At 37.2% G+C, this 24,001-nt stretch overlaps 1 protein-coding gene across 1 annotated transcript in view; it reads left to right on the forward strand.

Annotated features, from left to right (window-relative positions):
• Positions 1-20,112, forward strand: part of tpo (thyroid peroxidase) — a 34,004-nt gene extending 13,892 nt beyond the window's left edge. The window contains exons 6-12 of the mRNA XM_042500824.1: positions 1,328-1,457; positions 4,505-4,996; positions 15,615-15,873; positions 17,683-17,853; positions 19,252-19,489; positions 19,611-19,819; positions 19,931-20,112. Coding sequence (XP_042356758.1) covers positions 1,328-1,457; positions 4,505-4,996; positions 15,615-15,873; positions 17,683-17,853; positions 19,252-19,489; positions 19,611-19,819; positions 19,931-20,112 — 1,681 coding nt within the window. The remainder of the gene's footprint in view (positions 1-1,327; positions 1,458-4,504; positions 4,997-15,614; positions 15,874-17,682; positions 17,854-19,251; positions 19,490-19,610; positions 19,820-19,930) is intronic.
• Positions 20,113-24,001: the final 3,889 nt, after the last annotated feature.

The following is a 24,001-nucleotide window of genomic DNA, read 5'->3' on the forward strand; positions in this document are numbered from 1 at the left end:
AACTTGATTCTCTTCAGAGCTTGCATTTAGATTACTTGCCAGGCGAAATCTGTCGAATCTCCGGATCCATTTGGCCCACTCCTGCGGCTTAGAAAAATCGAAGGGCTCAGGTGGTTGGATGTTAAACGTAGCGCACGGACCCGCTGCCACAGCGGCACCCGGAGCGGCTGCTATCCCTCTGTTAGCGTCTCCGTCTTCACTCATCCCGTCCGTAGACTCCCCTCTCTTCTTCCGCGTGTGCAAACGATCCTTTTGTATTGTCGGGCTTAGCTCTCTACGCTAACCACAGGACTTCTGACACCATGTCGTGTTATTAAAAACACTGCGTGAGTCCACTGTAGCTTTTAGCGTAAAACTCTTTTATTGAACTGTGTACACCTCACCCTAGTCTGTCTGCTCCCGCCAGTCACCTCCCGCTGACGTCATCACTGTGCGACTTTGTAGTTCTTTTCCAAGTAACTCAGTTACACCACAGTTAGATGCATACATTCTTAATAATAATATAATATTTTATTTCTAATGCAGTTTACATTTAAAACAAATCTCAAAGTGCTACAAGAAAAAAGGCAGTGACCAACAAAATGTCTGTAAAATTGCAAGTAAGTAAAAGGTGACAAGAAAATTGCCTTAAAAATTAGTTTAAAAGAGTTAAAGTTATATGAAAATTAACAAAAAATGTAAAACTATAACTATAAACTATATTTATAAATATAATAATTTTATATTTAATGTTACATAAAAATATGATAAATATAGAAAATAATACATAGATGTATATTTCTTTTTTGGTTTTTTTACACTTTTGCTTATTCTCATATATATATTTTATTTTTCAACTTTTTTTGCTAATTATTGGGCCACATCTTGTTAGGTAGAAAATAAAATCAAACCAATGTCCTCAGGTTTCAAAGAGTTAATGACTAAAAGTGGCTGTCATTGGCTACCGTAGGTTCTCTACTGTGTACTCTGCTTTTACATTACCCTGTCTGCTGGAAAGTATGTACTGTATATATACTACTGATATGCATATGTGAATATGTTTTAGTGGAAACACTATGCTCTCTCGATTATGCTCTTAATCACACAATGAGGAAATACTGATTAATGTATTTGGCAAGTTTTAAAAGGTGTATATTGAACTTAAGAAAATGGTCACTGACAATGTATGTTAATGTATGTTTTTCTATTATACCCTCTCTTAGGAACCACAGGTCAGGGAAAGATCGTTGTCGTAGTGTTCTGGATGACCTTATGGAGGAAAACAATTCATATATTGTTTTGTATTGCAGTATTTGTGGACACGCCTCATGATTCTTGTTTTTGTCAGGCAAAATCCTCTTTGGGGAGCAGCCAACATCCCCTTGGTCAGGTGGCTTCCTGCTGAATATGAAGACGGAGGGAAAGAACCCAAGGGCTGGAACCGGGGACGGCTCTATAATGGATTCCAGCTTCCCCCGGTAATCTACAAAATACTGGTCTGATGGACACAAAAGTCTTGGTGGCGAAATTAGAAATGAAGTGAGCTCACCCCACAAATCCAAGTTAATGTAACTTCCCATTTATTTTTCTAACCTGTTTTTACAGCAGATAAAGTCCACAGCAATTTAGGAACAGCAGAAATGTGAGATGACACAGATTACAGCTGCATGTGAATATTTTGCCCTGTGCTTTAAAAGGACACTATTTCCAAAGCTTGAAAGGTGTCCAGTCATCGTGTGGATAAACATTATTTCTTTAAATAGCAGATGAAACTGTTATGCTCATATTTGCATTTGATTTCTGGGTTTAATTTATGCACTCATTAACGGAGTGAGTCCTTTAGTGGAAGGAGAACTCATCAAATATGCATAATATTTATCCAGCATACAGTGTACCCTCATATAAAAGACCTATAATTTACTTAATAAGTCTTTTGAGATAATTAATAATCTTTAATCCCAAATATTCCATTTCTTATACAAAAAACAACAACATTTAACTAAACAGTGTCTTGGATACTTGATGATGATGATGATGATGATGATGATGATGATGATGATAACAATAATAATAATAATGATGATGATATAATAATAATAATAATAATAATAATAATAATAAACAAAAATGATGACAATAACCCATACTTTAAGAGTAAACAGAACAAACAGAATGAAAGAATAAATTAAACGATAAATGAAAAATACAAGCTACAATAGATGAATTAACATATACAGTACAATATCACATAACACCAAGTCTATAAAAATTGATTTTAAAAGTATGTGTTGACATCAAATCAACATCTTTGACCCTTGTGGTCATTTTGTGAACCAACCTGTTTTTATTGTCATTTCATGTTGTTCTTGACATGTCAGTGTTTATTAGTTTTGTCAGTGTTCTGTCTTTTGTCTTGCATTAAAAAAAGAGATATAAAATATAGAATAAATTAAGATAAAATAAAATAAAATGTTTGTGTTTTCAGCAATTTTATAAAAAGGAGAAAAAAAAAGAAGTCGCTGATTCTGTGAGTGTTATCTCCTCAGGCAGGTCATTCCAAAGCTGAAGGGCCCTGATGTCACCTTTAGATTTAAGCTTTGACTTTGGAACGGCCAGAAGGGCCACACCTGAGGATCTAAGGCTGTGAACTGGCTCAAAAGGGGCCAACATTTCTGTTTGGGCCAGACCCAAATGAGCTTTAAAAGTGAAAATCTTAAAATCAATTTTATAACAAACAGGGAGCCAATAGAGGGAAGCCAGGATTGGGCTGTGATGTCATCTGTTAAAACCAGTGAGCAGCCTATTGATGTATTGCATGACTCATTTTCAATCAGCTGCCAAAGTCCCTCTTGTTGGAGAAATTAGGATATGTAAGAAAAGAGGCTTGCCAGAACATATCACCCTCCCTTTTTTTTTTTTAAAAAAAAAGTCTATTTATAACGTAACTTAGCAAATTAAAGAATGAACTAGTTCACACAAACAAGAAAGCTATTATCCATCATAACCCCGGACTGGGACACGATAGGCCCTCCCCGGAAAATATATTCATTTCCGTTGATGATGAGATAATAAAAACACTTGACTGATAAATGTCAAGACGCTGTAGAGATGGCTGGGGGAAAAAATGCATTCCACACTGTAAAAAGTATTACTCACTGTTTCTAAAATAACAAATCCTACTGTGTTTACAGCCATGGGAAGTCAGCAAGAAAATAATGAGGAGCTCTTCCAAACAGAGGGATGATGTCTATTCTGGTCTGCTGGTGGAGTGGGGCCAGTACATCGACCACGACATCACCTCTACTCCTCAAAGCAAAAGCAGCGCTGTGTTTTGGGGTGGCGTGGACTGTTGGAGCACGTGTCAAAATGTGCATCCATGCTTTCCCATTGAGGTAAACTCAAAACACAGCACTCTTTGGACATTTTGCTAACCTGTACTGTATCCTGCTTGCTCTCTTGTTACAATCCTGTATTTTAAAGCGATAGTTTCACATTTTGGGAAGTTGGCTTATTGGCTTTCTTGTTGAGGCTTACAGTGGATGAGAAGACTGATGCCACTCTCGTATTTTTTCATTCAATATGAAACATGTGTCGGTGGCTAGTTAGCTTAGGTTGGCATAAAGGCTGACTCCCTCACTTTCCACACAACCAGCTGAGACTCCCGGATTTCTCATTCCAACTCATCACATGGTGCCGCTCTGTCAGTGACCTTCTGCGTCTGCTCATGATGTTTTAGGTGTCTTTCCGCGTCTGCTGTTTACACTCCAGGATGTCGTTACTGTGATGTAAACAAATGCACATGGTGTGATGAAGCAGCGTGATCCTTATGTTAACTCAACGGTGTGGACTGTCACAATGTTTGGAAATTGGCAACAAAGTCACAGATGGTTAGGTTTAGGCAAAAGAGTCACATGGTAAGGTTTAAGTAATAAAACAAAACAACACATACATCAACATGTAGCAAACTTCAGACTCCCATTAGAAAGTCAGTTCTTTGTGGGACCCATCCACTTCCCTACCCACATGCCCAATACGCACACTTGTGCTCCTTACATTACGTGGTTACCGGCAGCCTTCAGCTGTCCTTACCTGTCCTTCAGCATGTCATGCGCACATGAGCAGTTCCGTCCGGCCACATTTTAAAGTAACGCCACCCGAGCATGTTGCATGTGGACACTTCTGGTGCCATCCGGCCAGCCGCCAGCGTATAATAACAATGCTACTGGTTCTGTCCAAGCGCATTCTGGATGCAGAAGGTAGCTTTTGGTGTCATGCTCGTAAGCCACAAGCACTGACAGAGCGAGGCCATTTGATGAGTTCTGAGTGAGAACGGGCTGATTTCAGGGAAAGAAAAAAAATGGAGACAATCTTCTTATCTAACTATGCAAGAATGCCAGTAAGTGTATTCCCCGAAACTATTTTTTTTTAAATTTATTTCTAAAACCAATACATGATAGATAGAGCAAAAGTAATTAAAGTTGCTACTGACTCAGCTTTAAAAAAAATTATTTTGTGTTCTCCATAGACAGGTGACCCTCTCACTGGTGCACAAGGCTGCATGCCTTTTCATCGCTCCAGTCCAGCCTGCTTTATCAGTTTCAGGTCTGATATGCAACAAGCTCTGCAGCGACAGCAGATGAATGCCATCACATCGTTCATGGATGCTTCAGTTGTGTATGGCCACACTCCAAAGATGCAGAGCTTCCTGCGCGACCTCTCTGGCCTCAATGGGAAACTCGCTGTCAACAACCAGTTCAGTGATCCCAAAGGAAGGCCGTACCTTCCATTCATAGCCACTCTGCCTTCAGCCTGCCAACAAGGTCCGCAAGGGGAAAGAGTGGAGTGTTTCAGTGCCGGGGACACTCGGGTTAATGAGGGTCTGCCCCTGGTCAGTTTGCATACACTGTGGCTGAGGGAACACAATCGCATTGCGGAGGCGCTGAAACACATAAATAGTCACTGGAGCCCAGAGACTGTTTACCAAGAAACTCGCAAGATTATCGGAGCTCTGCATCAGGTATGAGACCAGTAACTAGTAGTTCATGTGTGGCAATATATAAACTGCTTAAAGCTGATAAAACTGAAACTGCACCATTCTGACATGCTGATATAAAAAAAGGGCCGCTATACATTTTCAGTATCAATACGAGTTCTGAGTATTTTCTAGATTTTTGTTGATGAAACTTTGGAAAAAGCTGACAAAAGTTTGAAGTTTAAAAATATGAAAAATAGACATTTCAGGATTTTTTTAAAAAAACAAATATTTTTTTTATTAAAAGGGTCTTCACTTAAACTGTCTATGTAAGTCACAAATACTGAAAATTGGTACTACATGACCCGAGACAAAAGAGGAAAAAAGACTATGGCATTTCCTCAAGAGGTCCAAAACCTACAACTACCAGAATGCACTGCATCATACCAGACCATTTAATGCTCAGACACAACGCAGACTCGTCCATTTGACACTAAGGCAGCCCGCTGTCAAGAAACAATCTTGTATTACAGTTAAACAATGCACTAAAACCAACCTGTACTCATTCCGCAGACATCAAGCACTGGTGATAAACAGTTCAAACCATAAAAAAACAGATCTTGGGAGATAAAATTGTTTTGGAGTGGTTAATATACACTGACTTTTTTTTGTTTGATTATAGGTGTGTTGAATGGGGCTTTGTTTGGTTTGCAGTACTTGTTTTGTGGTACTTCATGGACTTTGACTTGTTGGGTGCCAAACCAATCCCAAAAGTATTATAGCTGCTTACTCTGTGCTGAAGGACTGTATCCCAGAGACCTGAAAGTTGAGGATGGCTAGGTAGTCAAGGTCCAGTCTACAAACATACACTGATATATAGTGTAATGGGAGGAAAAGGGTTTAAACAATAAAAAGGCTGCGTGCCAGTGCCTATGGCTTTGCTAAGAGGTCAGCATAGATAAAAATCTGCTCCCTATGCCCAACCCCCTTTCTGCAATTCAGAGTAACTCCAAATGCAAATTATACACCATGAGAAATTTATTTTTGCGGAAGGAAGATCAAATTTGCAGTGTGAATGCTTGATATTCAGTGTGGGTAATAAAACAAGGAGATTTTATATGGAACTTTTTCTATGGTTGAAATGAGATCCTTTAAGGGCAAAAACAGCAGACCTCTGAGAGATTCAAAGAGATGTCTGTAATGAAGATTATGGACTTGTTGTATCCTACAGTCTGCAAACATGTTGCAATTACGTGTTATTAAAGAAGGGCAAACCAGTATGAAAGATGCAGCGAGGAATGTCGTTTGGCATTTAAAGTGTTCAAATTGCAGAGAAAAATAAACCTTGACTGGAGCTTTGGCAGAAAGAATTCTTGCATTTATTGCTGAAATTACAAACCGCATGTCAGTGAAGAACGGTGAAGCTCTACGTAAACGTGCTGACATGTTTTGGATTCATAAAGCTGGCTATTCACTTTGTTTTGAATAGGGTCAGCAATATTCAGAGCTGATTTATGATTTCTAGGTAGCATTGATATGCACATCCACATGGAGTTGGCTGAGCCTGTGGCTAGCAGCTAATGGTGCTAACGGTGGCAACAGAAAAGAGCTAATAGTGTTACCATGAGAAGATATCAGCGGGTGGTCGCTAATCTTCTGCAGAATTTTGTACTTTTCTGTGAACTGTGGTTGCATTTTTATATTTCATAAGTATCCAGTATTACACAAGTAATTTCCTACAGTGGTTACACTGCAGCCTGTTTAACTGCTTTTGGCTGCAGTGGTCTCGCTCAACTCTGGATCAGTTTTAACTATTGTTGTGCTGATTGGTCACTTAGGCATAATAGGAAAATAAGTAAAAAAATACTGGAGTTACGCTTTAACTTAATTCTCATAGCATCATTTTTGGCCTCAATAGGCAGCTGTTTTCAGAATAAAAGCCCCCCAAACCCCATTGTAAGTTACCTGTGCCGCACCAAACAACAGACACAGTTGTACCAAAGTGGTACATTTAGCACCTTAAAAGCCAGATTATTTTCCTCTAAAGTTTGTAGAGACCTAACAATAAACACAGCTACAAACCAACAACTTTGTACTATAAACATAAAAGGTGATAATACGTCAATGTTGCGTTCACAGCAGTGTATTGAGCACACTTGTGACCTGTGCTCAATATTGTGCCTGTGCACATCCTGTGTTGCCATGCTTACGTACTGCTTCCCACGTGCTGGGCAAGATTTGATTCCTGTGTGGACATTATATTAGCTCTCAACCTTGGCTTTCTCCCTCTTTCAATTTCTCTTCAGTTTTTTCTTTCTTTTTAAAATCAGAAATAACATGCTTAGTGAATTCTAATTTGTCTTTGAATAGTCTCCTCTTGTTACTTTAATATCCATTTTAACCAGAGTGCAGCTGATGTGGCTCTGCTTTGCTCAGCTCAGACCCTTTACTGTCAGGATGATACAAGGTTTTTCATGGCAGGGGGGGCATCAGAACCAAGCAGAAAAACTATGTTTAAGATTGACAAGTCATAATCCCTCGCTATCTAAACCTTCGCCGTGCAAAAAAACCCCTCAGGTTTCATGCCAGTTAGCACAAGGAATTTCTTAGTCATCATGGTGTTGTCTTTGTGTGTTTATTTTGAAATGTATGAAGTGGGGTTGTGTTACCTTTGTCGTAATTGTGAAACTCTTAGTACAGATGCAAGGGAGGCAGGTTGTGAGGAATGACTGATTGACTGACTGTTGACAGATGCTGTTTCAATTACCTGGAGGCTGGGGCATTATTAGAAGTGAAGGAAAGGTTGGGCACATACTTTACAGTCTAAAGGAATAATAGATACAAAAAATTGTTTTATGGAAATGATTCATTGCTTCTGGTGAGGAGGACAAGCAGATCTCGGTGCTCGGCTTTAACCCTTCATAAACAGACCTCCCAAGGACAGCCACGAGGGTCATTGGTTGCATGGTTTTGTTTAAACAGATCTAAAATAACAACCATAACAGCCAGAGCATTCATTCCTTTTGCAGCAGAAAGCGAAAGCTCTTCTGCGTCATGACCTCATTTTACTTTACCCTGCCCATTCTTATTCTGAAGTCATTAGATATCATTGCTTTGCCAGCTTTTGCGTCCGCATCATAAGCTAAAAACCCGGCTGCACGAAGCCTGTCATGTGCAGGCAGGTCAGTATGCTGTCAGCAAACAACCTAACACATAAGCAGCGCAAGGGCACCTACAGAGCAGGTGGGTGGCGTGGTGGATGGGTATATTGATAGAATTAAAAACCATAATAACTTTAACATTAACTTTTTTATGCAGAAAGTGCGCTTGTAACTTTATTGTGCTACGTTGCATTTGATCCAGAATCATGATGTAGAGCCAGAGGAACAAATAATGAATCCATCACACCTTTGTATTCTGCTCAAAAAGAATAAGAAACATAGTTTCAACATTTAAAAATCTTTTGGATCAATTTGTGTGTTTTTTTTATTTTTAATTTTGTCAAATCTGATGAAAAAAATGTCAGATTTCTGTAATATTGTTTTTAATTACAGAATTTCAATACTTACTTATTAGTGCATTTTTGGCTTGCATAACCTTAAACTTAGGTTGTACAGATTGTAAGGACATGGTGCATTTGAAGATAGTTCTAGAAATGACATTACAAAAAGCAAAAACATCAATGTACGCATTGGTGGACCATTTCTTTTTTTCTGAGTTCTAAGGGTTCAAATTTCCGCAGCATTTCTGAGCAGAGGGAAATCTGTCTGTCTGTAATCTGTCAGACTTTGGGAGCTGACATTTGACCACAGCAGTGGATTAACAACTGCTATTTTCAGGTGACTCAGGGACAAAGAAAAAGGGAAAGAGATTTACAGTATTAAAAGGAGAGGGGTCTAAGGTGGATGGGTTCTTTAAATAATGTTTGAGGATAAAGTATTAAAGGCAGGTAGAGGATTTACATACTGTAGCGCTGACCGTGACCAACTCAGAAATCCCTGTACTGGAAGTGTAGTGAAATGTGAGGCACTATCTGGTCTGACCAGCTGTGAACTAGCAGACTGTAACATTATCGATTTTTTTCATAGAAAAAAACATCTCAAAGCTGAGATGGAGAATTAAAGAAGCACTAAGCTCATGTGTTTTTGTTTCTCAAAGATAAATTCATGGTAGACTATACTGCAGATTTTAACAAAAAAGTATTTTGGTGCACTGGTACTTGACGATTAGTACAAACAAGGTTGCAAGTTTGTAAGTTTTTACTTTAAGCTTAGTATATAATAGTACGTAGTCAACAAATGCACTTCAATAACAGACTCCTCATGCCACAATGTCTTAGTTAAACATGTCAGCTCATGCTCAATGTGGAATCCTGTGACAAAAAACAGAAAAGCTTTGGCAGCTAGAATCTTAAGTGCTGAACAAAGAGGGAAGGTACACAGTGGATTCACTGAACCTCAACCATCATTTCATATGTCAGAGATCCTTGGCAAAGACTGACAGTACAGCATCAGTGAAGTCATCACAGCTTCCATTTGGCTTCACTATTATGTCTTCCCCCTCCACTCACTGGCTAAATGTCAGGGTCAGATACACAACAAGGTCCCTCATGGTTGTACAGATTTCATTGGACATGCAGGTCAGGTTAATTGATGACTAAATTATGAATGTGAGTGTGAATGGTTATCTGTCTCTAGGCATCAGCTGTGGAGTAGTCTGGTTACCTGCCCAGGATGTACCCCGCCTCTCGCCAAATAACAGCTGGGATAAGCGGGGACCGGAGCAGTTGATGAATGGCAGGGATGACGAATGAATGAATGAATGAATGCAATTGTATTGGTTTGGCATGCAGTTTTACTATTGTACGTTTAGATGTCTACATAATATGCTTTGTGTTGAATTAAATGTGTTTATATTACAAAAGAATAATCTTATTAAGAAAATTTTGATATGGACTGTTGAGCTTACCACAGTAATTGGTCTTGCCTTTTGCCTTAGTATTTGATTTACAGCTTCGGATGAGTTTGACAGCTTTTTGTCAGTCTGAAGTTGTCAAATTCTGCTGCTTTGTAGTGATATTAGTGTGAGATCACAACACTAAACCACACCTTTAGTGGCATTGTTGAGTTATCATACGCCAACCGTTGGCTGGATGGCACCTGGCATGGCAGGATGATACATGGACAGTCAATGTTAGTTGAGAACATGGCCGAACGGAACCTGTCCATCTGTATGATACGCTGCTGTTATCAGCCTGAAATGCTGCTGGTAATGACGTCATATAAGGAGTGCAAATTTCTATTATTATAAGGGGGTTTTCTCTACACTTAACCACATGCCCTTTTTTGCGTAAACTTAAACACCCACAGCTTTTCCCACCATGTGCTTTTGCTGATGTCCCAGCATTGGTTGCCATGTGCTTTTGTTGCCTCAGCACATGTTTTTTTTAGAGTAATGTACTTTTGTTGACATCACAGTAGCTACATTCCAAAACATGAACAGCAGATGCAGAAGGACACTCAGGGTGTCATATGCTGACAAGGAAGTCCACTGACAGAGCAGTAATATGTCACCACTTTGAATTAGAAGGTGTTGTGAAATTAGTCTATCACAGTAAACAGCCTTGCCTATAGACTTAATTTGTGATTTACAGCTTCAGACTCCATTAGTTCCATTAGTTTTAAATTAATATTTAACCAAAAGCACTATCTTTTAGCATGTTATTTTAAGCATATTTAAATATTTGGGGGGAGATGTGTCCCACCCTAATAAATTATAATTACTGCCTTGCCCTGAACATGTTTCAGGCAGTGATTACATGTCACCACAACACAATTATGAATGTAACGTAGTAATATACAGGCATCGTTTCTAGGAGACAGGGTTGTGTTTTTTATTAATTTTATTTATGTTTTTTTTTTTCACCACAAAACTGTTGTAATGTGATGACCTAGTATATTATGGTTAAACTACTGTATATACCAGGCATTATCTGTGCATCCAATGCACTTATTGCCCTTACCTGTCTTTGTGGATATGAGCATGCTGTTAAAGAGGATAAGAAGGACACAAAATCCGATTAGATTTTTTAATTTTATGTATTTACATGCAACCATGTGCTAAATATAGTGTCAAAATATTTAAAAATTTCATTCTAAACTAGGTGACTACACTAATATGTTAAACAGCATCACATCTGCAGCTCTGGTTGGAGTTAGCTAAATAACCATTTATGATAACTTGACAAGTATAATCGAACTACTATTCATGGTGGTGAATACTGATCAGGGAGCCATTTCATATTATGCAGAGCAATAACAAACATCCTACTATTGTTATTCATAGACAAACAAAACATTAGATCAGTAAGACTTAAATGAATGCCCAATGTAGCATGGTTGTGTTCCTGTATAACATTCTAATGATAATATTAAAATTCTGCCTGTCATGAGAAAAGTTTGCTAGATATCCAATCTCACTTTGAAAAAAAAAATCCAATCCAACCCTGCAGCACTTTAGAGCCCTCAGCAGCTTTCAGCTCATTGTTGTGGTTTGTCTGTCCATATGGTTGAATCCCAACAGCTCTCACCAAGCCTCCCTTTTTAAATCCTCAGGCAGCTGTTCCTGGCAAACAAGCTCACACAGGGCAAATGTAATGTAGGATGCTACTTTTTTACAGCATTATTCTTGACAAATCACTGTAAAAGCATGCATGCATGCATTAAAGTATGTGTTATGGCTGTAATGCCACCCTCCCCGAACACACACACACACACACACACACACACACACACACACACACACCAGTGGTTTACTACCTGTCTAATTTGCTACTGTGTATGTCAGAGACAAATTTAACCTTTTACTGTATGTCTACGTCATTCAGCAAAATACTGTTTTTCCAAAATATATTGGTCAAACTCCCCTTCTGCTTGCTTGTAATGCAGGACACATTTAAGCAAAAGATTAAAATCTAATCTCATTTGCTCACATTATATAGTACAATAAATTTCAGATACTATTTTGCTTGGTTGAATGGTCACAAATTCAACTAACATTGGAAAAAAAAACCAACTTATCAAGCTGTTCTCATGCACCGTTTCACATATGCCTACAGAAAGTAATGCACCAGAATTAACATTTAACACACGTTATCATGAGCCAGTAATTAGTGTATAACTCACGTAATTGTGTGACCACTTTGCCAATGTAAAGGATGAAGTACTATAAAGAGCTAAAGTCCATCTAAGGAAGCAAGCTGGAATAGTGGATGGTTCAAACAAACACAGGACTTTCCTGTAGGAGAACAGTGTTTGTGTCTCATGTAAAGCCAAGTGACTATCAAGTTATTTTAAGGTACTTGGTCACATTAGTAACATAATACACTATGAACTTCTTCCACTTTCTTGGTATAATAAAGTCATTATTATTATCATTACTATGTTGTAAATAACTATAGGTTGAGTAGGTAGCGTGATAACGCCCAACCATGTTTATTAACTTAAACCTAACTTTTGTAACTTTATGTTTCGTTTGTAACGTAACAGTGCCTAACCCAAATTAAAATAAATTATTTATCCAAACCTATCCTATGTAAATTTGTCACATGATAATGCCCAACCATGTTTCTTTTCCTACACCTACCCTACATAATTTCCTTCCTTAAATCTAATGAACTTCCTGTTTAGTACATAATGTGATAATGTCAAAAGATTTCGTCTCCTAAAATTTACCTTTGTAACTTTATGTTAAATATGTCATGTGATGACACCCAACCGTGTTTCTTTTCCTAAACCTTACCTGTGGAACATTACTTTCCTGGACCTAAACCTGACCATTGTTACTTAATATTTAGAATGCAACATATTGCCCAACCATGTTTCTTTTCAAAAACCTGACCAACTTAACTTTACTTTAACTTACTTTAACTTTAACTTTTGTTTAGTACATAATGTGATAATGCTCATCCATGTTTTTTTTCCTAAAACTAACCCACATAATTTTAAGCTAAATATGCAACATAATAACGCCCAACCATGATTCTTTTCGTAAACCTAACCTTCATAGCTTTACTCTCCTAAACCTAACAAATGGAACTTTAAATTCCTAAACCTAACCTAAGCAACTTTACCCAAAGTATGTAACTTTACTCTAACTACATAGCTTTACCCTAAGGACATACTGTGACAATGACATTGGTGGTGCACTATGTCATTAAATATCATCTGAACCGTTTAATGTGCATTTTTATAAGATAGCATATAAACCATTTACATTGAATCTATTAAACTACCTTTTAGCACAATTGTTTTCTTATTAAATATGGCAGAATTACAAAGAGACTGTAGGTTTAATAGAGGCAACACTTAAATGTGTAACTGCAAGGAAGCATTTTAGTCCAATAATGCTTATTCTGTACCTCATGCATAAATTCCCACCTGAATGGCATCGTAGGTACACTCCAGTGTCAGCAGGAGGCTTTCTGTTATTATTTGAATCATTATCTATTTCCCATGGGTAAAAAGTGACCTAATCCTCCAGCCCAGTCGCAGAGTGAGGCCAGCAGGTAAAGCTATTCACACTTCCTTTGCACCTGTCTGTAGGCAGCCACTTGAAAACAATAGGAGATTGTGGTGCACTACATGGCTTGCCGAAAACAAATGGAAAGGTCAGAAGCCATTTCAATGCAGAGTGAAAACCTATTATCTGCAGGGAACAGGAAATAAAAATGATCGGCTAACAGCATATGGTTTTATTCTGACTTGCATCTCGATCATAGTGCACAATATTTAAGGCTGTTGCTTATCCAGTATGCAGTGTGGGGAGATGATATCATAATGCTTTATTTAGTTTCTAAGTGGTCAGGACATAAAAGGAGGACTATATTGTTAAAAGCTTTAACAGTTTGAAGTGATTTTTTATTTTCTTTTTTTTTGCTTCAACTTATCATCATAGAGTAAATTTTGATTGCACAATTTTGTAACTATAGAATAACAAGAATACCATCAGCATTTTCAATGGTTCCCTGTAAGCCACACATTCACGCAATTCTGTCTGCCACCAGGTTTGATCTGCCAGTAAGATGAAGGCTTGATTTATGGCAAAAAGGAAGTAACCAGCGCGTAAACAATGCAGAAAGAGGGTAGCGTTTTAGTTTTAGCTATTGGTTGCTATATTCCAACATAGGAAAGACTATAAATGTAAGATCTTTGCAGTTACTGTTTCTAGTAGCAAAAATGGCGGACAGTGGAACAACCAAAGTAACTATGGAAACTGTGGTAGTTGCTAGGCTCTAAGGGCTCTGACACACCGAGCCGACAGTCTGCCATTGGCTCACGGTGGACCAATGGTACGCGCCTGTGGCCCTCATTGCTGCGTTTGTTTGTCCCACACCCTTTGCTCTCATCGACCCTCGTCAGTTTTTTTTTTTTTTTTTTGGCAGATTCAGCATGTTGAATTGCGGCCAGATATTTGTTTATCCTAAAGACAAGCATCAACCAACAATTACTGAGACCACTTCATCTTCATTTTATCTGACGATTTCTCACTTGACGTCGCCATTGTCACTTTCCGGCCTGTAGAATATCAGATGCCCAATGATTTTTGTCACAATTCGCATCACACATCCACCTGAGAAACAGCTTTTTGGTTTCTGAACCAAATTATTTTTGGTTTAAATGCTCTAAATGTTTTAAATTAGGTGCAGAAAATGTCTGTCTTCTTGTAATTATATTATTATTATTATTATTATTATTATTATTATTATTATTATTATTATTATTATTATTATTTTATCTTATGTCATATCATTAATATTTTGTTATTTTTCCCCTTGTTTCTTTAAAATTATAATTTTATTTTATTATTATTATCCATTGTTTTATTGTTATTATCATTTCATACAAAGTCCCATCTCAGGGAATGTTCCGTTTTGTGAAAATGGAAAATAAAAAGTTTAAAAAATAGATAAATAAATTAGGCGCAGGAACCAGAACAGAACCAGTTTCATGTTGGTGGAAAAGGGGTATCAGTGACCCAGTTCAACCAATGAAATGAAGTCCTCTCCACCATATTGGCCTTCAAAGTTAAAACAAAGTAAACAGCCTGTCTTTACAATATTGGCATATAATTAATATCATCAAATCATCAAAAAAGTTCCTTGTGTCAGGTTCTCATGCTTCACTGAAAACTACAAGACACAAAATGTGTGTGCGTGTGTGTGTGTTTGCATCTATGTGAGTGCATGCGTGCGTTCGCATTTGTGTGATATGTGTTAAGATTCAGGTGGTGAAGTGAGGCCTTTATAAATAGTGATGAGGACAGATGGAATTCTCTGTGGTGAACTGTGAGGGAACAAATGTGCAATCATACGTCCAAGCTCTAGATATTACAGAAATACTCATCTCACTGGGAATCCTCATGGGAATCCCTCTAGCTGTATGCCTTCATACTTTAAAGATATCAGTCATAATTATCAAGAAAGTAGCATATATTAGGTAATTTGTTAAATGATGTTCTTTTTCAATTTGTGACACATATTAAGTTACGTTCTTATGCAGTCTCTGACGCACATAATCCTGAGATTTCAGATTTTCTTTTGTGACTATCTAAGATATTCTTTTCGCTTCTTTGTGATCCTCCTTCTCTGCTTTCTGACTCCCAGATCATAACCATGAGAGATTATGTTCCAAAAATTATTGGCCAGGAGGCTTTTGACTATTACATCGGACCCTATGAGGGATATGATCCAACTACAGACCCCTCAGCCTCCAACGTCTTTGCCACCGCTGCATTCAGGTTCGGCCATGCCACCATCTCCCCAGTCCTCAGGAGACTGAACGAGAGCTTCCAGAAGCATGAGCACTTCCCCCACTTGAGAATGCTCAACACTTTCTTCAGTCCTTGGAGAGTAGTCAAAGAAGGTCAGTACACTCTTATGAAGCTGCCTATTGGAACTAATAATGTATCCTGCAAGCACACTAAACAGTACTGTATTCAGGTCAGCTTCAGCACGACTTTGTTCAGCACCAATGTCTCTCTTTATGTAATAATAACTTGCATGCAATTCAAAAACTCATATAGGACAGACCGCCGAATAGACTGCAGTAATACTGCAGTTCTTGCTCTTAGTCCCTGGAGAAATTAGTTTATGTACTTAGTTGTTAGTTGCAATAATCCATTTGTCAGTACATACTTGTGCACAATATAGTGCTTTATCTGCTACATACAGGAGATGCAGATAAAGATGTACTTTTTGCCAATGAATTAAAAGGAAATTCTGGTATTTTTCAACCTAATTTCTCATTATTTTGACCATTCTGTTCAGGGGTCATGCTGACTTTGCGCTTGTGCTCTCTGCTGTAGAGATCCAGCAAACCTATGTATATTGTGGCAAGCAAACCTCCGAAAGCTTCCCAAATCAACTTAAAGTCCTCCTCCAGCGTATGTTTTACTTATAGTTAGTCTCACTGGGGTGTTAACTGTATGTGCAGAATTTGACTCGAGATGGCTGTTTGCAGAATTCATCTGCTGTAAAGCTTCTGTTTGTGATGTTCAGAGCATTAATATAGCAGCAAATCATTTACTGTGTATAGATATCCTAAACATCATTCCATATATTCAGACATTCATTCCATCTATTTAAGCTGTATTCAATATTCAGACTTTCGTTCTGTATATCCAGACTGCTAGTCCATACATTCAGGCTACTACTCTATATATTCTTACTGTCATTACATAATATTCAAACTCTTTCTCTTTTTATTCTATCAGCCCATAGAGTAAAACTTTAATTCTGTATATCCAGACTGCCACTCCCTATTTTCAAACTTTCATTGTATGGATTTCAGTTTCACTCCGGTCTATTCCAAATATTCAGACTTTTGTCTTCCATATATTCAAACTTTCATTCAACAGTATATATTCTGAATGTTCTATATATTCATTATACATAACTGTCATTCTGTATATTCACTCCTTCATTCTACGTATTCAAGTTCAATTCCATATGTTCAGACTGTCATTCCATGTATTCAAATTGTCATTCTGCAGTATATTTTCGTACTGTCATTTACTATATTCAGATTTTCATTCTACCTATTTAAGGTCAATTGCATACAATCTTCAATCCTTTATATCTGGACCCAAACTAAACACAGAAACTTACTTCCTGGTTTACTGCCGTGTTTTTTAGTTGTTTTTTTTTGCTGTTCTCCGGAGGTTGAAGTTTTTACCATGCATGTCAGAGGGGATGTGTTTAGTAATCTTCCCACTGAGCACAAGTCAATTTCTTTTATGAGTCTATGTGTTGTTATGATAAACACTGCATCCATTCCCAACAGTCACTTCATCCTGTTTACTCAAATGAAATTGTTTGGACACCAGTGAGCTCAGGGAAGGCAGAAAAAATCAAGCTTAGGAGTAATATAAAAACCTGTTTTCAGAACAGTAGAAAGAAAGCATACCATTGGAAAAAAAATTACTCACCAACCACATAGGTTCTTTTGTGCTGTATTTGTGGGATCAGGGAATACAGGCAGCCTTGAATGGTAAAAATGAGCATGCTGTAAACAGTTTTGTGACATCAGGCCACCCATTCTCTTAGTTTTAAAGTCCAGATTATTGACAAATAACATGTTAATGTGGAATTTATAATCTTATGTGAACTCAGAGTGTTCCTGCATCCCACAGAAAAAAACAGTATGAAAATAAAAGGATTGTTTTGTGTGTAGGTGGGATTGAGCCAATCCTGAGAGGTACATTTGGAACTGCAGCAGCAGCTGTTAGCGCAGACAGGCTGCTGACAGACGAGATAACAGAGAGGCTGGTCATCTTCAATGTGACAGAGCACATGGACCTGGCTTCACTGAACCTGCAGAGAGGACGAGATCACGCTCTCCCAGGTAAGTGCTACAGTCACGCAATCCACAATCAGCCCTGTTTCAGTTCTAAAGTTTAAAAATCAGTTCCCTTTGTCAACACACCCATAAGTTTCCAATGAAAAACTATCCAAGTGTGTAAGCGTTCACAAACAAGGCGTTGTCTAGAGGAAATATTCTCTAACTGGGTGAGACAGTGTTCAGTCCTCTAAGCAGCTTGTTTCTGAAGTTTGCTGCTTCCTGCTTCCTGGTTCTTTGCACTATTGACTGTGGCAACTGAACAACTGCATAAAGTCATACCCACTACGGTGCAAAGATTTGTGGCCTAAGGTCATAAGCGCACCAAACTAAACTGGGTTCAAACTATAGAGGATTGAAACTGACAAAATCAAAAATCAATAAATAAATGTGCCAATAAATAAATGAAAATGCCAATAATGACATTATTTATTTGATTTCCCATTTAATTTTCCATTTAATTGATCATTATTTATTCTGTATTTTCCCTACTTAAACATACTTCCCTCTCTTTTCCCTTTTCCATCTACGTTTCCACATGCATTTCCACCTCATTACACAAATGAGAGGGGGAGGCCTGTGGCTGGTGAACAGTGGCTCACCAGGCAAACAGCAGTTTCAGTCCTCCATATAAAACAGCCTGGGATCTTCATATGACTTCTGTCACATTGGAAGCAGAAAGTCCACACAAATACTTAGTAGTGTTATGTATTTTCCTTTGATTCCAGCTAAGCTAAGTGAACTCTCTCTTTGCTCCTAAACTGCCAATTCTATGGCACTGACCATGAGACTCATGCTTCTGACACTTTTTTAGATAATTTCACGCCAAGTAAACCATCACTCTCAAAGACTGAGTCCAGCCGGCCAGCGCTTTATGTGTTTTTTTTAGTCCAAAAAGGATGAAGAAAGAATCACATTTTTGCAATAACAAGCAATCTCATTTTATACACTAAAGAAAAGAAAACATCAGCAAAGACCTTATCTGATAAAAGTTTCTATTATACGTTTTCAGATATGTGCAACGAATTTCTGCTCAAAATGTCCTTGACTTATGACCAGTGTCATACTGTGATCTCAGTGTAAATGACTGCAGAGGGAAGGTCAGCTTAAGCAATGTTGTTCAACACATTAAAATATCTTCATTTTTAAACTCATGAATTAAATAAATATGTTTCTCTTCAGAATTTGGTCAAACTTTCAATGTAGTCTTGTTCAGAATGACCCTGACTATGACCCCTATCTCACTCTGAACTAAATGGAAAAGTTAACAGCCCTGCTTGGCTCTAGCTTTATATTTATTGCAGACATGAGAGTGATATTAATCTTCTGATTTTCAACAAAGACAGAAAAATTCAAATCAGCACATCTACTATTAGATCACATTGTGCTGAAATACCTTTTCAGGATACAACGATTGGCGATCCTTCTGTGGTCTGAGGCGCATTAAGACGCTGGATGATTTCAAAGAGATCGTGAGAGACAACAGGGTTGCTGAGAAGATTGCACAAATATACAAACACCCGGACAATATCGATGTCTGGCTCGGAGGGCTTGTTGAATACATGCTGCCGGGTTCAAGAACTGGTCCTCTCTTTGCCTGCCTCATTGGAAAGCAGATGAAAGCACTTCGTGATGGTGATAGGTATTTCTTGATTTTAAAAAATCTATAATATAGTATTGGCATAAGATCTCAGAGATAAAAAATTTCTTTGTCTAACTTTGAAGATTTTGAAGAGGCGATCAACTGTTTTTTTCTTTTTCAGGTTTTGGTGGGAGGCTGAAGGTATGTTCAGCCAGCAACAAAAGGCCGAACTTTTAAAAGGTTCTCTGTCTCGGATCATCTGTGACAACAGTGACATAAGGGAAGTCCCCCCTGATTCTTTCAGGTTCAGGACGTACCCCAACGGTTATATCTCTTGTGATCGTTTGTCATCGATTACTTTGGAAGCTTGGAGACAGGAGAAAAGCCGAGGTGTGCCCGAGATGCTACTCCTAATCCTGAAATGTCAAAAAATCCCAAACATTCGTTTGAATTTTATCGTTCTTCTCATTAACATGAAACACGTTTATCTCTCAATTCCAGACTTAGAACAGTGCGGCACTCCAAGAAAGATAAAGAACGGAGATTTTATTTTGTCCTCTACATACGGCAAACTGGTGGCTCTGTACTCCTGTTACCATGGTTTCAAGTTAAAGGGTGCAGCTGCTATAGTTTGTGAGGGAAATCGATGGAGTGATCAGCCCCCACAATGCACAGGTACATGAACTATTTTTGCCACGGCTTTGTTTCATAACATTTGTTTGTTGTGACTGTGTGATGCTGAGTAAAGACGGATCTCACTGTGAGCTAGTTAACGCTTTGGAACCTGAAATTGACTTGATTCCACAACAGAACATAAGCAGAGCATAAGCATAGGTAATGAGTAATTTTACTAGAAATGACCCAAAATATTGCCAGGAAAAAAAAAAAAAAAAATTGCTTGAAAATTTGCAAAATAAAATTTAAAAAAAAAGAAATTATCTTACTCCTAAAGAAGCAGTAAAATGTTTTTTTTTAAATCAGTAACAGTATTTTTAAGTACATTATTTTAATTATTATAAATACCAGTCTTTTTTTATTATGTTTTTTCAAGTATTTAGTAAGTTTATCTCACTTCTTTCACAGGTAATTTTTGCCACCCTTTACTATTTACATAATTACAATAATTATAAATACTATTTTCAGTCATCTTTTCTCTGTTTTTTTTCTTTTCTTTCTATTTATTGTCTTTATCTTTCTTACTTCTTTTTCAGGTACTTTTTCTTGTCAATTTTCAACTTTCATACTTGCAGTTTGCGGGACATTTCTTGCCAAGTTGCTCAGTGCCTTTGTGCCGTGTTTTCAAAATAAATCAAACCAATCTGCTTGGGTTTCAAAGGTTTAAGTGCCTGAGAAAGGTGTCCAAGAAAAGTGATGACAATCCAGGTTTCAAAGGGTTAATAGTATATCATGATTTGATGAATTGCTGCATACTGAGACATATATGGTGCCATTTTGGAAAGATTCCATTTTAAACTAAGACATAACCCAGCTCACATCCATCCGTAAACATGCTGCACTGTGGTGCTTTTGTCTGACTGGAGCTTTACTGCTCTCTGCTGGTAGTGATGGAAAAAGCTCCAATTGGAAATATATTGGAAATAGTCAAGTCAAGTCAAGTCAAGTCAGTTTTATTTATAAAGCCCATTATCACAAAACACAGCTTGCCTCAGAGGGATTTACAGCATACGACATCCCTCTGCCCTTAGACCCTCACATCACCTAAAATAAAAAACCTTCCAGAAAAGTAAAATGGTGCTGTTTTATGATTTTAACCATTTGCAAGTGAGTCAGTGCAGTTATAAAACTGCATTTTATTAGTCCCAACTGCAGCATTTGAATGCTGACATGTAGTTAATGAGTGAATTTAACTACCATTTAAGCAGCCATTAGTGAAAAAATCCTTGCAGAGAACTCAGTTGTAACTGAGTTTAGTAATCTGTCACAGTTGACAAAATGTCTTAATTTTGTAGTTTGATCATTGAGTGGTAAGGCAGGTTAACACTTTGATACCTGGAATGTCATCACTTTTCTTGTATTGCACTCAGACACCTTTCACAAGCATTTAAACCTTTGAAACCCGACCCTAGTTAGTTTGATTAATGTTAAAAACATGGCAAAAAGGCACTGAGCAACTTGACAAGAAATGTCCTGCAAATTGCAAGAATGAAAAGTGAAAAGTGACAAGAAATATGACCTGAAAAAGAAGTAAGAAAGAGAAAGAAAATAAATAGAACATTTAAATTGAAAAAAAAAAAAAAAAATGAAAAAATGACTGGACACCATATGCATTATATTAAAAAATGTCTGTTTTTGTGCTTCTTTAGGGTCTGGTCATTTTCTTGATAGTTTTTTTTCCCTTTATTTTCCATTTCTTTTGCATATTCATTTGAAAATGTGTGGTGGGTCAGCAAAGCCATTGATACAAATTTAAGGAAAAAATATATAAAAATAAGGCTACAAATAGAATGCATAAAATTAAGGGAAATACAATATTTTAAAGCAGTAGTGCATAAATGCAAGCAGCTAGTTAGAGCTAGTTAAAGGTTAAAGGTGGCTTCTGTGATATATACATAAATATCAACATCAACATAATATCAACATAATAAATAGACTTTAGAGACTGTGGATGACATGTGTGTATATTTCAGCATACTAAAAAGTAAATGGGTGTTAACATTACTAAAAGTTCTATTGTGTCCAAGCTAAGGTGAGAGGAATGTTGACTGGCATCATTATGATGTCAATGGCTCAAATGAATAATCATGTTGTTGTTGTTTTACAGGGAGTCATCACTGAGTTGTTGATCAAGAAATGCTTCATACCTTTAAGACCAAGCTCAGGGAAACACTGCCATCCTGACTCTCGTTTTCATGACATGCCAAGTGACAAATTTTTACAAATTTTACAAATTGCTTTTTAAAATTATTTTAAAAATCAATGAAAAATGTTTAGAGTAAAAAGAAAAAAACAAAGTAAAAGCTTTATTTATGCTTAACATAACTGCGTATTGAAAATCATGATACCAAATTATTTTAATGTTAAGCATCTTTTCAAGGTCATTTCTGTGGTTGTTTTTATAATCTTTTTGTTTCATTTACTAATTTTCAGATAATTTTCTTGTACTTTTTCTTAATTTCTTGCTAATTTTGGGGGTCGTTTCTATTGTTTCTCATTTCGTCCTTCCCAGTTTTTGTTTTAAAGAACTTGTGCGCATTTGCTCCCATTTCAAAGGGTTAACTTATTAATATGAGGTAAAAGTTAATTAGACAGCGTAAGTGCTGTAAAATCATGACTCCATAACATAACAATCTGACAGCGTCCACATAAGATGCAAGAGAGAACCTTTAAGATTTAAAGTGACGTTACTGAATGCGTACAAGTCGTTACAAAAAAAAATGTATGTGCAGTATGAAAAACATGCAGGTCAAACATTACAGACCAAGATGCAACAACTTCCAACTTTGTTCAACATTTTAAGTTGCACAAAAACTAGTTAGTTTAGGCTAATATTTGTATAAATTATATTTACATGCACATAGTAGTAATTTTTTCCTCTTATTGTGAAAAAAACCCCAATATTCCTATGAAGCTGTTTATATGTCTAAATGAAATAAATATTCTAATATATTCCTGATTACATGCAGCTGTGCATATTCTAATTAATGTGCCCTGACATGTTGTTTATAATGTCAAAATATGGAAAAGTAGAATAGCTGGCTTGTCATTTTGCTTCTCTGCAACAAAATATTTTTCACTCTTTACTATTAGCGGCAGACTTGTTGGTTTGAGCGAGCTCAGCCTCCCACTTTCATTCCTACACCTTCTTGAAAAGGTCGGCATTCTGATGTATGGTCACATCCAAAATCTTATTGATATCCAAGTCAGTTATCATTTTCAAAAGTAGGTATGTTTCTCCTTCTGAACAGAATTTTGGGCTTTTCTTCATGAATTTCTACCAGAGTCTGCAAACTAATGCGAATTGGTTTGTTTACAATGTATCCATGACTACGCACAGAGCCAACTGTAAACGGACAAAGAGGCCGTTGTCACAAACAGTAAAAACCCCAGTTGAGACGCATATTCCAAATTGGCTGTATACATGCCGTAATAATGCTCCTATAACACAGATAATACCATTTTAATCGGGCAATGGTTAAGTCAGAAAACTTTAGAAAAAAATTTGAAAATCTTAAAATGTAATATGCTGTTTACATGACCTGCATCAAATTCATAATATTGTCATATTCAGAATGATATGGTAATATTGGTGTGTATGTAACCGTAGCCATAGTTAGCAATCTATGCTTAGCCAACTTTATTACTCTGTTGTTAGAATGGCATTATATTTGGTGAAAAGCACCTTATGACTTGTTTTAGACTCGAGTCGAACCTCAAAGTTTAAGACCTTAGACTTGATTGAGACTTATCAGTCTTGACTTGGGACTTGACTCTGGACCTGCCTGTCTTGACTTGAGACTTAAATGCAAGTACTTGAGACTTACTTTTGACTTGCAAAACAATGACTTGGTCTCACCTTTAGGTTGTAGGTCTGGGTTCAGATTGGATGCTGTC

This window comes from Plectropomus leopardus, chromosome 14 (assembly GCF_008729295.1).
Source record: "Plectropomus leopardus isolate mb chromosome 14, YSFRI_Pleo_2.0, whole genome shotgun sequence".
Taxonomy (NCBI): Eukaryota; Metazoa; Chordata; class Actinopteri; order Perciformes; family Serranidae; genus Plectropomus; species Plectropomus leopardus.